The 15,731-nt window shown below is 36.0% G+C and overlaps 2 protein-coding genes across 11 annotated transcripts; one reads left to right on the top strand and one right to left on the bottom strand.

Moving 5' to 3' along the window:
* Nucleotides 1–5,560: 5,560 nt before the first annotated feature.
* On the top strand, nucleotides 5,561–9,059 carry LOC111891246 (uncharacterized). Of its 10 annotated transcripts, none has more exons than XR_006184327.2 (7): nucleotides 5,561–5,962; nucleotides 6,147–6,201; nucleotides 6,358–6,406; nucleotides 6,541–6,866; nucleotides 6,952–7,474; nucleotides 7,556–7,688; nucleotides 7,944–8,290. XR_006184327.2 is itself a non-coding variant. In XM_052764671.1 (7 exons), exons 1-5 carry the CDS (start codon nucleotides 5,910–5,912, stop codon nucleotides 7,032–7,034), a joined length of 375 nt encoding a protein of 124 aa, XP_052620631.1. In that variant the 5' UTR covers nucleotides 5,561–5,909; the 3' UTR covers nucleotides 7,035–7,474; nucleotides 7,556–7,688; nucleotides 7,944–8,290. The 10 variants fall into 10 exon arrangements, 1 of the variants encoding a protein (XP_052620631.1); XM_052764671.1 differs by having other exon boundaries at nucleotides 6,732–6,866; XR_006184324.2 differs by having other exon boundaries at nucleotides 5,561–6,201.
* Nucleotides 8,888–13,805, bottom strand: LOC111891245 (uncharacterized WD repeat-containing protein C2A9.03). The gene is made up of 10 exons (XM_023887317.3): nucleotides 13,549–13,805; nucleotides 12,752–12,884; nucleotides 12,417–12,575; nucleotides 12,243–12,329; nucleotides 12,022–12,156; nucleotides 11,810–11,920; nucleotides 11,629–11,720; nucleotides 11,399–11,504; nucleotides 11,241–11,327; nucleotides 8,888–9,464 (listed from the first exon to the last, which is right to left on the bottom strand). Coding segments are annotated over exons 1-10 (1,326 nt in total). The 5' UTR covers nucleotides 13,551–13,805; the 3' UTR covers nucleotides 8,888–9,050.
* Between the last annotated feature and the right edge of the window lie 1,926 nt (nucleotides 13,806–15,731).

A 15,731-nucleotide genomic window follows, 5' to 3' on the forward strand; every position in this document is an offset into this window, starting at 1 on the left:
AGAACATTTGAAGGTAAGTGAATGACGATTCACTAATTTCCACCATGAAAAACGAAAAAGAAATTTAAGTTTTAAATCTATGAAAACTCCTAGATCCTTTGAGATTCATTGAACATTTCAATGGCATGTTTAAATCTCGATATGCCCCTCTTGTTTGTGACTGGGATGCCGAGGATCACAAAGCGGGTGTGAATAACCATGCAAACTACATGGTGCCCTCACATGTTACAGTCACCTATTCGATGTGCCGGTAAACCACACATGCTCCACCGAACTATGACAAACATTGAGTCACCCTTTGCCACCTTTGCTTAGAACCATTTAGTGTGCCGGTAAACCACACACGCTCCACTAACGTCTTCGCAAGGGCACATAGTGTAATTTCATGGAATTGCATCAATTCACTTTTGCCTAAGTAACTAAGATTGGGAATTTTATGAAAACATTTAGTTACTTTTATACTTCATTATACTTATAATGGAAGGTTTTGTCCCATCCTACCCGTTCGGCTAACGACGCTCCACTAGTCAAGAGTGCGGTGGGTAAGAGTGGATACCCATTCATTCGCCATTTTATAGGCAATTTCCTTAAACACCCCTTATAGACTAGCTTCGTGAATGAGACCTACTAACGGTAAGACTGACTTTTACTTATACATATATATAATGTTAGACTTTTAATGTTATATATAGTATAGGGTATATTTTACACTTTTAAAATACTAGGTGGTCAAATTTAATAATTATACCTTTAATTCAATTAAATTGTAAACCAAAACTTTTATGGATTTATTAAACTTCCTTTAATTATACACCTTAATTAATTAATAAAACCATAAGGGTGTGATTTGAACTTTTTCAAAACAATATTAGGATTTTAGAATTTAACATTCCTAATTAAACTTTTAATCAACTTTTAAATTCCAAAACTTGAGGGCAAGTTTTGAAACCTTTTTCAAAACATTAGGGTTTTAACTATTTAAATTTCAAAACAACAAAACTATTGGGTTCAAATTTAAACTATAAAACCTAAGGGGGAAAATATGAAACATTTCATAACACAAGGATCAAATAACAAATAATCTAAAATTAACATTTAATCACATAATTATCCATATTTGATTTATTTAATGATTTCTTGCAAAACAATTTATCAATTTAATCAAAATAATTAATCAATTATCACATAAGAAAACAAATATTTTATTAATTTATAAATATCTTAAATTAGATCAAGAATATAGTCAAATATATCATAAAATCGGATTTATATTGATCTAATGTGATAAGGTAACTATCCCAAAGCAAAAACAGCAAGAAATCCCGAGATATGCTCCATCTGACGAGTTGACTCGTCGAGTCAAGCTTGGACTCGTCGAGTCTGCATGGACTCGGCGAGTTCAGCTATGGACTCGGCGAGTCCAGCCTCCAGAAACCAAAAAATCGAATTTTTCATACATATCAAGCATCAATACAATAGAAATCAGTCTAGGCTCTGATACCACTGATGGGTTTTGGTCATAAGACATCCTATGTGCTCATACAAACCCTAATGCTTGGATCTAGGTTTCTCTATTGTACATGCAAGTTATCCAAGGCTATAAACCCTAATTCTAGCATATGGGAATCGATATTAACATATAATTAGGTTTAAGATGTTACCTTGATTGTTATGTAGTAATAACAATCCCAATTCTCCTTTAATTGGTTATAGAAAGCTGAGAGTCACAAGTGTCACTCCTCTGATGGCTTATAAACACCAAGAGCAAATGGAAAAGATATAAAGAGAGAGGAGAGGTATAAGAATTCGTCCCTAAGAAGCCTTGGGAAGGTCTGGACGAATTATGAGCCAAAGGGGTGTTTATATATAGGTGTAGAGATAGGGTTTCAGTCCTTATCCTTATCTAGTTGCTTGCCCACCAAGCAACCCATAAGATAAGCCTTGAATCCTTATTATGGTCGAATTCTAAGGCCTTATCACCTCAAATTCGTCCAACCTATCCTTAGGATAATCCTTACCCTATTTTGTAACTATCACATAATTACAATTCATCCCCTCTAGTTTAATTAATTACATTTGATCACAAAATTAATTCTTAATTAATTATTGACCAATATTAATTAAACAAATATGATTTCTCCTTTAATATATTATTCTTATAACATATTAATAAATCATAATAACCTCTCTCTCTATTTATTTCTCCAATCAAGTTGCTTTGGTGAAGGCAACCCAAAAGGACCATGCACCATCGGGTCAAGTACATACCAAAATAGTTATGGACTTAGACACTAATCCAACAACAAGTATCACACAGACAACGAGTATAAACAATTCTATCATACTAGCTGATGACGTGGCTAGGGCAGCACGGCAGAAGCACGAGCCGGACACGCCAGCCGAACCTAGCCCAGCAGGTTTAGGGTCCGCTAGGGCTCCCGGGAGTGGAAGGAAAAGACGAAAGGCTCGCGCACGCCAACCGGACCCGACCCAGTAGGCTTAGCGGCCGCTGGTATCCTTGGGAGCGGAACGCACAGGCAAAAGGCTCGCGCCCACCTAGAGACGCTCCTAGCTCCAAGACAAAAGAAACGGTCAGGAGACAGGCATTACCGTCAGAGTCAATAAGAGCGCCCTAATGGTTAAAGGCGCATGAATCTTCAATCAGGGCCCCTGATCCAGTCTCCTGAAAAAGCGATCTTGTCTGGTACGGATCAGGCAAGGGAGCTAGGTATAAAAGGGTGCACTCTCAGACCTACGAGGTAAGTTCTCTGGATCCCTACCAGAGAATATACACATACCCTAAACAACCTCTAACTTGACCGTCGGAGCGTTCTTCCGGGAGCCCCTCCCGGAAAGCGGCTGAAGGCCTTTGTTCCTTGTGATCTTGCAGTGATAAGTGAGCGTCGGAGAACACCAGGTGGATAGAACAAGAGCAAGGTCGCATCATTTGACGCCATTCGTGGGATCTGCCCTTCAACTCTCCTCCCATACAGACCAAATCTGAGACATGCAACGGTTCCAAACCATAGATCTAAGCTCCTAGGGCATGCTTATCACGTAAAGTTGCAAACTTTACGTGCATGCATGGTCCTATGAGCTCCAAAAAGCAATTCCAAGCTCTTTATGAGGTCATACTCTCCATAGGGACCTCAATCACTTCAACCACAAAGACTTTACACTACTAAGATGTCCATAAGGTCTAGATCTGAAGTCCTTTCAGAACATAGAGCATAAACACATGGAGTTTGAGGTTTTAGGTCTTGAAAACCACCAATTAGGGACAAAAGGGGATCTAATGAACTAGTGATCAAGGTAGGAACTTTTCTACCTGAATGGAAGCTTCTCACAGTGCAGATTTCGGATCTACTTCCCCTCCTTGCACTCTTCAACCTCCTCCTTCTTCTTCTAAGCTCCAAACTTCCTTCACAAAGCCAAAAATCACTCACAAGAACAATATGGGGGCTAGGGTCTCGCTCTACAGCTCTTTAGAAGTGTTAGGGACAAGGGAGGCCGAGTTAGAGTGTTTAAATATGGTGCAAACCCTTGAATTAGGGTTTTTGCCCAAACAGGGTCTACTCGCCGAGTCCGGGACCTGACTCGCCGAGTTCACCGTTTAAGTCATGTGTCTTTTCTCGCTTCTACTCGGCGAGTTGGACCTTCAACTCGCCGAGTCCAAGGCCAAAATGCAAGGTATACAACAAGAGGATACGTACCAAGAACCAGGTGCTACAATATGATCTATGGTTTTTATGAAATGAGATAACTTGATGATGCTTTATATAAATTGTTTTATTAATTGTTATATCAAAAATGAAATTTTTGGTCTTAAATTTTGGGATGTTACAAGTTGGTATCAGAGCCTTAGTTTGAGGGATTCAAACACACATTCGGGGGTGTCTGGACTCAAATCGAGGGTTTGAAAGATTTTTACAAGAAAATAGTTTTTCTAAAATTTAAAATAAAGAGTTTTGAGAAAGAACAAGGTGTGTGATGCGTGCAATCGGCCGAGCTCAAGTAAGTTTTCCCCAAGATACCCATACATGTTTGTTATGATATATGATATGATTATGAGAATGCATGCTATATTAGGGCTGATGATCTAGGAATGATGCCTTATATGCCTATTGTATGAGAACTGCATGCTAGATTAGGGCTAATGATCTAGGAAGATGCCTTATGTGCCTGCTATGTACTTATTGAATTACATGCTAGAACTGATTAGTCAGTGATATGATGGCCTGAATAGGATATGCTTGGTTTGGTTACTCAATGCCCGAATGTTGCTTGCTCTGTGCTTTTAGGAGTTCTAGTTATCTTTAACTAATTAGTAAACGAATACGTTAAGTTACATATTGTGCGAACTAAATAATTTCAGAAGGTTAGGTCTAGCCCTATTTCGTAGCTCTTGTCTGAGTCCAACCGTTGTAGAGTAGGACCTCTCATTCGATGAATTATCTGGTCTTAGTGATATGTAACGGTATTCGCGAGCTAGTTAGGTAAAGGTAGTAGAGATTTCTTATGCAACTAATGACGGAGAGTAGGTCAGAGAGTTACCCTAGGGTAAACCTAAGATGAGATTAGTGCAGCGAGCAGTAGTAGAAGGTAATCGGTGAAGTCAAGGCAATCCTTGAGGAAAGTACGGATAGATGTTGAAGGTAGCATGGGCCCGTACTACTGAAAACAAGGATCCGTACTCGAGTCAAGGAGGGCTGAGATGGAACCAGGGAACTTGTAGAGTGTATGAGACCTCTCGAGATTATGTATGACCCTGACGATTATGTGTTTTGTTTCAGAATGGTAGTGACACGTTACGGAGCAGGAGGTTCAGGGTCTGGGTCAGGATCAGGTTCAGATTCGGGTGTAGGTTCCGAGCGTGTTGATGACGGACTACGCGAGTTCATCGCATCCGAGATTACGATATAGAACGGAACTAATAATCTATATGTAATAAGTTTAAAATAAAGAACTATATGTAAGTAATCATTTGATATTCAACATACAAAACTAATAATAATTTTTGAATTTCCACATTTCTCATACCAATCATCTAAAAAAAAATTAAAAAATAATTAATAATTGTATTCAAATAGAAGGCCAATTGAAACTATAGAGAAATTTCTTACAATAATATTTCAGCTTCGTTAATAAAGGTCACCCAGGGTGAAACTTTGACCTACTATAACATTTTTAAAATATCATAATAATTTTTTTTTTATCAAATCTAATGGTTTTAGTGAAATTTTTAGTGTTAGTTTTTACTATTAAAATTTACCGACAATAAAATTTGTTTTTCTATTTTAACCACTTTAGCCGGTTACAATTGCCATTGCAGTGGTGAAAGTAGTCTATCTTAGTCAAACCACAAAATAGACCTAAACATAGCGGCTTTTATATAATTTGCTAGAACCAAATTTATATATATACTAATTTACAAGTACACCATGAATAGTACTTGCTTCTTATTGGACCAAAACTATTGGTGGGTTTTTTTGTTTTTTTATTTTCCTTTGGATTATTATATATTTATCCAATTATTTATTTCTATAGTGGATTACAAGTGTGCCCTGTGCCATCTACGTGTTCTTCGTATCTTCTCTAAACCGCTTGGTGTCCTACATCTCTTCCACCTTCTCGATCTTCATCGTCTGCTTCTTTCATTTGCTTCGACTTCAGGAAGGTGTCGTTTCATCCTCCCGCTTCCACCTTGGTTTAATCCTCCACCGGCTTCTGCCTCAAGAAACTTCGGACCACCTTCTCCACCCTTCTAATTTGTCGGCTCCAGGACGGAAACGAGAGAACGAAGCAATCAGCAAACGACAGTGGCGGTGGTGTTGTTATTTAGAGTTAGGAATGGAAGGGTTCTGTCCCATACCACCGGTTTGGGTTCCCAAGTATGGCTTTTTAGCGAGATGGATGTCAGCGGCCATCTTCACCGGTCGTCGATCCAGAGGTTCAGCTCTAGGTAAATCAGCTTATAGTCAGATTCTTCTACACCGCCACCATCCCCAAATCACCCAAATTTTATGAGTGTTTCTTCGGCTCCTTCTCTATGCTCTTCTCTTGCCTACCAATTGAGTTTTTCTCTTTTCCTATTTTCCTCATCTGCAGTTATATGAGTGTGATTTTTTTTAAAAAAAAATTCGTAGATTAGGGAGCAAGAATAGGGGCAGAAGGGAAGGTATAAGATGTACACAGATGCAGGTGTGTCTCTTCTGTTTTCCATATCTTAGACACGTGTCCACAAATGCAATTGATACGTGTTCTCCCCCAATCGATCTACAAATGTTTATGTCAATTACCTCATCTACCTAATCATTGTTGCTTAATCCATCTTCTATTTGATGATATTTCCACAAGCCCTCGAATTCCAGAAAATATCTACAAAAAAATCGGGGAACAATCGACGGTGGGTATATACTATCTTCTTTTAGGTTTTTTTAGGGTTTTTTACTGGGTATTGTTGGATTTCTACTATTAATGGGTTGATGTTTGTTTATTGTATCGTTGTTGTGCTACCTTCAACTTCATTTGGTACTAAAGTGAAAGGAGAAGAGAGAGAGAAGAAAAGAAGGCATCGACAGAAGTGAATGGAACTCAATCCTATGCATACAATTCTTGATGCAATTTTTAAATGATAGATTACAACATCCTCTTTTTTTCATTATCTTGAGTTCAATTTTTCATTTGATCTAAATATTAGTGCTTTATTCTTATTTTTTTTTCCACTTTAGGTCCTGACAGTTATGGTGATAAAGATGGTGCAGATGGAATCCTATGTGTGTTGTCTCAGATGTGCAACGAACGTTGGTTTCTTCTACATGAAGCCGATTTGTTAACCTTAACAACCCCTAAAAGCACAGTTCACAGTAAGTGCCTTTTTCTATAAGCTTTTTACCTTCAGGTCTTGATTACCTATCTAAACATCAACCAAATCTTCCTAATTATACACAGATTGCAACATAATCCGTTTTGGGATGCATTTGGAGAGTCATATGAAGCAGCAATTTCTAGAGCAGTCTCGAATAAGCAAATAGAACCTCAGCCACGTACCTCCTTACCCTTTCTTTACCTTTAATAAGTTATCTTTTCTTTGCAGTCTGCCTCTTCAATTAGAACACAACTCAAAGGCACCGGTAATTGTTGATTTGTTTAACAAACGCACCTGACATTCTTTGATTTATAATTTACTGTTACTTTGGTTAAGTCAATGACAAAAAAAAGTTGTTCAAGAAGTTGCCTACATTTATTTATGCTGAAGAAATGGATCTGGAGGTATAAATTTTATGATATTCCTATAAAAATGTATGAAACATGGAAGAAGCCTATGGGACTAATATCCATGTTTGAAGATGGTTCAAATTCTTCCAAAGCCACTGGTGTGAGATTTACTAATAAAATTAAACTTCAACTGAGTTCTAATTCTTGCTTTAGTGTTGCAAAACAAGCTTTCAAAGTTCACCATTTTGCTGGAGAGGTATTATTATTATTATTATTATTATTATAACAATGAACATTTTTTTCATATATATTTCCATATGTTTTCTGTCATGTTCAGATCCAATATGATGCTACAGGAAACTGTTATCTATTCATATATATGATGCACATCATAACACAAAAGCATCTAAGGAAGCTACAATAATTACACACATGTGTATTGGTGAATGTGCATTTGGTTTTACCGGCTGGTTAGTCACTCATCGTTTACACAATCTTTGATTTATATAGAAAATACGGAAATTACCCTTATTCAATAAATATCTAAGTTTTTCTTTTACATAGAGTGATTCGGTGGATTAGGAGTTATATATAGTGTGTGTCCCAACAAAGCATCTTTAATCTTTATTGCCAATTTATTTTATAGGAGATATGCTTTTGATGATTTTACTAATTTATGCAATGAATGGATTTTTTATGAAAATCTTACAAATATTGCATTGCAGGTGCCCAAGGCAAAAGATTGACTAAATTTAAGAGTTTTTTGCTGAAATTTTCAACAAAACATGTGATATTTTAAATTTCTATTTCCAGTAGACAAAATAGCAAAATATGCATGGATACACTTTGTGTTTATGAATATGTTTAAGTTAAGTAAAAGGACATGTATACAAGGAACATTAAGTGTCGAATTGTGCATTGAGGTGCAATATCATGTACATTAAAGAGCGCAAAAGGGTGTTTACACCCTAAGAAGTAGTCTACTGGGCACTATTAGTGTAAATTAATTTGGACTATAGACTTACGTTATGTGTATATGTTATCAATGTCAAATATTAGTGTGGAATTTTAAGGATCTGTTTAAACATAAACTTTAAATTATAACGCTTTTGGGACATTTTTAATAACATTTAAATTGTAAGTTGTTCCTTTTGAGTGTGTCGGTTCTTTTTGTTTTCTTGATAAACAAGGATTTTTTTTGGATCGTTGCTGTTTATTTCCATTTTTAGTACCCTTTGGTAAATTACTAACATGTTTTATTGACATGTTAGGGAATAAATGGTTTAAAGAACAGAAAACCCAAATGTGATCACACAATACATATAATCCTTTAGAAGAAACCCAAAAGATACAAGGGTGATGAAAGATTTTTTTTTAATGGAATGTAACATCTGAATAAGAGTAAATACCTATGCTATTGAAGAATGTGTAAGAAGATTGCAATATTCAAATGTTGAAGGTCAACTGAAGAATCTTCTGCAAAGGATTGAGACTAAAAACCCGATTTAATGTAATCAGTTAAACGTAACTCAATAAAATATTTCTGTTTTTTCCATTTATTTTGGGAGGTCAAATCCCACAAAGCGGGGAATCTTCCTAGTTGATTAAGATTTATCAACTTTCCTTAGAACATATTACCATTCATTCATTCCAACAATCCACCAAAACATATTTTCAAAATAGCTTCTATACATTTTCTTGAAAGAGTTTTACATACCACCCCAAGTCCCAAAACAACAAAATAAACCAAACCAAAACTCATTTAAAAAAAAAAAAAAAAACATTATTAAGCATCAACTAGACTAGTACCCCCTCCCTACACACACTACTTACTACACAAAGGAATCAAGGTAACCATAGTTATGGCGTTTGTTATACTGTAACAAACTGGCATAAGTCCGGTCCCACACTCCAATATAAAGGGATTCATCATCCGGGCTCAACGACACCCCCGAAATCTCCCCAAAAAAATCAATTTCTTGTCGTTTTTCATAGTTTAAATTGGTGTCATAAACATGAACAAAATCAGCCGGTTCAGCCACCACCAAAAACTGCCCGTTTGATGAGAACCGAACTGACCGGACTGCCCCCATATTCCCCTTGAGAACCGAAACCGGGTTTGATAGGTTTCGTAGGTCCCACACTCTGCATGTTTTGTCTTGGTTTCCTGTTGCAAATACTCTTCCATCTGGATGCCACGCGGATGCAAATGAGTAGTCCAGGTGTCCCTCCACCGATCCCACTGTCTAAAAAGTAAAAACAAAATTAATTTTTATTTTCTAATATTTTTCTTATCAACCCATTATTATACTTTGAAGAATATAAATTATTAGACAAAATTGCAAAAATGGTCCCTGTAGTTGTCAAATTTATGCAGTTTTGGTCCAAAACGAAATGTTGGTGCACGATTGGTCCAAAACTGGATCTTTTTAGTGTTTTTGGTCCCTGTACACTTAAAATGACTATTATGCCCTTCATATTTGTATTTTTTATTTTTTATATTTATATTATTGTTTTTAATTATTAAAAGTCTCTCTCTCTCTCTCTCTCTCTCTCTCTCTCTCTCTCTCTCTCTCTCTCTCTCTCTCTCTCTCTCTCTCTCTCTCTCTCTCTCTCTCTCTCTCTCTCTCTCTCTCTCTCTCTCTCTCTCTCTCTCTCTCTCTCTCTCTCTCTCTCTCTCTCTCTCTCTCTCTCTCTCTCTCCCTCTTAAGAACACCCTCCAGATGCTACCCTCTCAAGAACATCCAACATATCCCACCATTATCATTTACCACCACGATCCGCCTACTACCATTTTCGTTCACTACCACCATCCGCCTTTCATCATCGCTGTTTACCACCACCATCCACCTGCTACCATCCTTGTTCTCCACTATCCCCTTAAGAACACACACAATCAATCTTTCTCACTCCTCCCTGCCATTATCTCCATTCGTCACCACCGTTCGCTGCCGACTGCCTGACCACCTCCATCTCCCCTACCATCACCTTTCCTTCCCTAACCTGATAACCATTCGCCACCACCATTCACCTGAAAAATCAAACCAAAACGTCGAAAAATCGACGGATTTAAAGAAAATGGTGGATGTTGAACCACAGATCCATCTTCCTCGAGAGGCGGTCTTGAACCACAAAATTGTTCTATGCGTTGAAATGTGGATTGATGTCGATTTTGTTATCGAATGGCCGATGTTGCAAAAGGTAGCTTGAAGGGAACAAGTGAGGTTGATGGTGGCGACGCAATCAGAGCAAAAGAGAGTTGAGGGCCAAGGTTCTACTTCCCCGACCACCTTCTCCCAGATCAACTTCTACTTCTTTCGAACAAGATGAGGATAAGAGGATACGAAGTCAATTTCAAGGATCTGAGATTGAAATTGCCCTCCTAATTCGAGCTAAAATCAAAAAATGGTGTAGAAATCGAGCAACCGTGGGGAACGAGACGATGTTCGATGGTGGTGATGGTCCAGTTGTTCCGGGTGGTCGATGACGGCGAATTTAGGGTTCTTCAGTTGAATCTTTCACTTGATTTTGCGATTCCAGTTGTTCGAGCCTAAGTTTGTTAATGACATCTAGATGTCTCGCCGTCGCATCATGTATCTTGTTGTGGATCTCGCAATGGAAGCCGCCACCGGAGCTAGGGTAACAGAGTCGCCGTCGGAGTGGTGGTGATGGTGGTCTTATTTTAGGGTGTGGTGGGGTGTGACTTAATTGGAATGGGTGGTCCGATGAGAGAGAGAGAGAGAGAGTGGTGGGTTTATTTTGTTTTTGTTTTTTATTTTATTATAAGAATAAAAAATAAATAAAATAATTTAAAATATAATTATTTAAGGGGCATATTAGTCATTTTAGGTGGGATGTGGACCAAAAACATAAGAAAATACAACCATAGGGACCAAAACCACACAAGGTATTTAAAATTGGACCAGTGGTGCACCAACATTTCGTTTTGGACTAAAACTGCAGAAATTTGACAACCACAGGGACCATTTTTGCAATTTTGTCAAATTATTATTATATCTTACTTTTCCATTTGTTGAGTCTACAACAAGTGCATCAAGATGATCTCCAACCACAGCTATAAGTTTGCGATCCGGGCTTAGCGAAGAATGCTTCATCCAAAAAAAAAAAAAAATTATAAAAAAAAAAAAATTAAAAAGTATTATTTTTATAAGAAACTCACGTTGACTGGCCAAGGAAAACGAAAGTGATTCATAAGTTGAAATCTCTCCATATCGTATTCTCTCACACCACCATCATTATTTGATGCCATAAAATGCTTTCCACCACTACAAAATCAATATCAATATCAAAATTCTTATATTTAAAAAACTCATAATAGTAAAATGTTACATATTGTCTATATTGGTAAAAAAGAGTAAATTATTATTATGTTGTTATTTTAACTTATACCTTAAGCTGTCATATATCTCAACAGCATTTGTTATTGCATTGTCATCGTATGTTGTTCTAGTGCAGAAACTTACACCTTGTTTATCCAACCTCTGTACAATTTAATCACAAAAATGAATAATTGTAATATAAAAAGAAAAATCTCCTTTGAATAAAAAAAAAATATATTAAATATGTGTACCTTACAAGCAAGCTCTCCTTGAAAGCCTCCAGCAACAAGAAAATCATCTTTGACTGAAAGTGTACTAATTTGAGTTTGTGTAAAACCTTCCAACAAACTTCCAGCATGTTTCTACATATTCAGAAAATAAAATTTCATAATTAAACACAAGAAATATCATTGTACTTTGAAAGCACAATGTTTTATTGTTTTTAGAAATTAATAAAAATTACCTCAGTGGGTGCTACATGGCCAGAGAAATTAAGAATTTCAGTTAAATTGTAAGATAATGATGACCAATGCATAATTGAGTAGTTAGACATGAGATACACATCATGTTTTGAGTTAGCCCACACCAGATTCCTTAGCTGCAAATAATATATTAATAATCAATTAAATTCCCATATCTTATTATGTCAAAAGAAATAGAAAAAATAATAGTTTTATTTTATACCTGAAAGTGAAGAATTGTAGGCTTCACTATTCTGGTGTTATGGAAAAATTCATAGTAGTTGCCACCTTTTTGCTTCTGTTTACATTTCTATACATACAAACAAAGCTTCCATGATAAACAAGAAGGAAAGGAGAAGAAAAGGGTAAAGAGGGTTTTGATTTTTGAAAGATGTACCTTATCAACAGCATCACCTGATAATGGAATGTTTTCATAGTTTCTGTATTGTTCAAGTCTTGTTTGTCTGTAACTTTCTCTTGTTATATTCAATCTTTCCCATGGAATGCCTTGAATGTCTTTGCCTCTTCTTGCTTGAGCTGAAGATGTATCTGTCACCTTTAGAAGTTACAAAAGTTAATTTCTGAAGGAAGCATTTGATGCTTGATTGGGTAGATAAAAGGTTAAAATGAGTAATTGTTTAATGCGTGTAGCTTTAGACTCTTTTCATTTTTGGCCTAAGTTTGTAGAGAAAATGTAACCAAATTAAATTATGACATTTTAGGCAAACTAACCATTTCATTATCATCAGCAAATCGAGCTTCATCACCATTGACTTCATCATCATCCATCACAAAATCCAAAATGTCCACCTCATCTGCCATGTAATCGATTCCCTCAACATCATTATCAGGCATCCTGTAATCCCTGCATTAACAGCCAATAACTCTTTAGTATATTTTCTTGGAGCTTTCAACTCCATGAAGTTCTCTCTTCTTTGATAAGAAAGATGCAGTTAGCTTCTTCTTCTAAGAGAACCACCGAAAATTTACACCTTTTAAAGTCTATGAAACACAAAAAAAAATGCTGAATGTAGAGATGGAAATCATTGGAGTGGAAGACAGATAAGGTAAGCAAATGATTTGTTTCAAAAGCACTCCCAAACACCTACTAAATTCAGTATCACCACACGAATAAACATCACTTGGAACAGATAAGGTAAGACAAAAAGAAAACAAACAAGGAAAAAGCATCGAATTGTTAAAATGATGGAGAAGATCCACCAAAAAAAAACATGTCTCTGTATACTCTCACCGATTGTAGATTAATTTATCTTCGATATCAAAACGTTTCTACTGTGACTAACAACCACATGAATCTACGGAAATAACATCACAGATTCACAATAACAGAAAAACGTTATGAATTTGAAGTTTTGATAATTCCCAGACCTCGCACAATTACCGGATTCGTTCAAGTACTTGAAAATAAAAATAAAAACTCACACGAAATCGCCAGAAAAAAGAACCCTAAATTAAAATTGTTGAAATTTCAAATAGATAAGTGAGAAGGAAGGCATTCGTAACCATACATGCGTAATTCACCAGATGAGAAACCCTGGAGAAATCGCGCAGCAGATTCAGATGGAATGACTTGATTCTTTACCGATGAAGAATAATTCAATCTGATGATCTAGCGGTTTCTTTCTTTTTCTCTCTCTCTAAAATCGAAGACGAATCTTTGAGGGGTTTTCCTTTTTTCTACAAATCTCGTGGATGAATTATTATAATAATTGCAATTTTCACAAGTGGGGGCAGCCTGCTTCATCATCCAAACACGGCCTTTTGGGCTCTGCCGATCATGATTTATCACGTTACTGCCATTGCAGTGTTACTGCTCTACTTTATTACTATTTATATTTATATTTATAGTATTTATTTGTGTGGTTAGTCGAATGTTTTTTTTTATTACATGTTATATAATATATATTATCTAACATATGATAAGATTATTTATTTCAAAATTTTATTATAAAGTATTTTAAAACGCTTCACTCGACTTTTATTTTTGCTTTTATTTTTATTTTTATCTTACTTAGGAAAAAATATGCTAAATAATAGATTTCAAAATTGTGCTAAATAGTTGTATTTTAAGGCTATGGAGAGGGATAACATGTTTAGCACCTTGCTTGCAACATCATAGTTTTACCCGTCATTTAAGTTTTTATCATAAAAACATATACATTTATATTTTATGGAAAAAAAAACTCAAATGAAATAGGACTAATAACATGCCTTATTCTCTTTTTCTTTTTCTCTTTCCTCTCACTAACGGGGTAGCGAGCTCAATGTTACGCACCTAGCGAAGGTTAGAGGCTGGTCTTGGCAAGTTTGTGGTATGTCTTGGCGAGCTGGAGGCGAGGGTTAATCCCTCCAACCTAAAGGAATAGAAACTAATTGATAATAATAGATAATGATAACAAGATTTTAAAAGTTAGAGGTTGATATTTGAACTCTATAAGCTAGTAACTTTTGTTTGTGTTAGTCCAAACAGAAAAAAGGTCAACAAAAGAATTGAAAAAAACGAGAAACAATCAAGATAAAACTATAAAATACCCAAATTATAGTGGTTCTTTTGGATCGGCCTCAGATTGGTTTTTTTTTTGTCCGTTCTTTTTTCAGATCAGTATTTTTCGGTTCTTTTATTTTTTGGATTGGTCTCAGTCTTTTTCAATATGGTCTTATGGTCTTTCCGTGCACCTTTTTTGTTTCGGTTTTCGAGTTTTTTTGTTTGTTTTTTATATTTTTCGATTTTGAATTTTTCGTTAATAAAATGTGATTAACACTGAAAATGATAGATTAAGATTTATTAAAAATGATACATTTAAGTTTAATAAAAAGAAAAAAAAAAGAATTTAGATGGTGTTTGGTACAGAGAATTGAAAGTTGAGAAAATGAATTTATTCTTTTCTCATATTTGGTTAATACGCATAATAAGGAATTGAGAAATAAATCATTTCATTCTCCATCAAAACACATCTCTATTTTTAAGAAATAAAATAGGAGAAAAGGAAAAAAAAAATTGTGCACGTCGACAATCTTAAAAAAAGAGGCGGAGAATTGATAGCTTACTTACTTCGAACCTTACAAAGAGCATCTTAGAGCAACACCCACATCATGTCCAAAAGAAGATAGAGCCACATGAAATTCATTTAATCAGTTTCGCCAGGCATCCACATGAAATTCATTTAATCAGTTTCGCCAGGCATAATGTCCGACTGGAAGGAGTAATCATGTTACAACTTACCCTAGTAGATTATAACAATGGCAAGAATGACACCAAACCAGTCAGGTTTGTGATTATCACACATCATCTCCATACGATGTGATTTTTGGAAGAACAACAATGCATAAGTTCAGGGTCATAGCGTCAACCATCCATGGTTTAGTCAAGTTCCATACAATATCGGGGGTCGAGATTATACCGACAAAGAAAGAATGGAGCAAACAAAGCAAGACCAAAACAAGAGCATAAATAGCGGTTGTGATAACTTTGCATCCTTGAAAAAAATCAAAATACCTACAGTCAAAGGAAATAAGGACGAACTTTGTGAAGTGGGTGACAAGAACGAAAAGTACAATATAATAAGGCTAAAAGAAAGCAACTGTCTAAAAGAAGTGGTAGGGGTACCGGCCAAAGCGGCAATGTGGCAAGTGCAAGAATAGGATGGTTCGGTGGTTGTGAAACAGTTCGTGTGGACAATAACGGTAACGA

Source organism: Lactuca sativa, chromosome 6 (genome assembly GCF_002870075.4).
Source record: "Lactuca sativa cultivar Salinas chromosome 6, Lsat_Salinas_v11, whole genome shotgun sequence".
Lineage (NCBI taxonomy): Eukaryota > Viridiplantae > Streptophyta > Magnoliopsida > Asterales > Asteraceae > Lactuca > Lactuca sativa.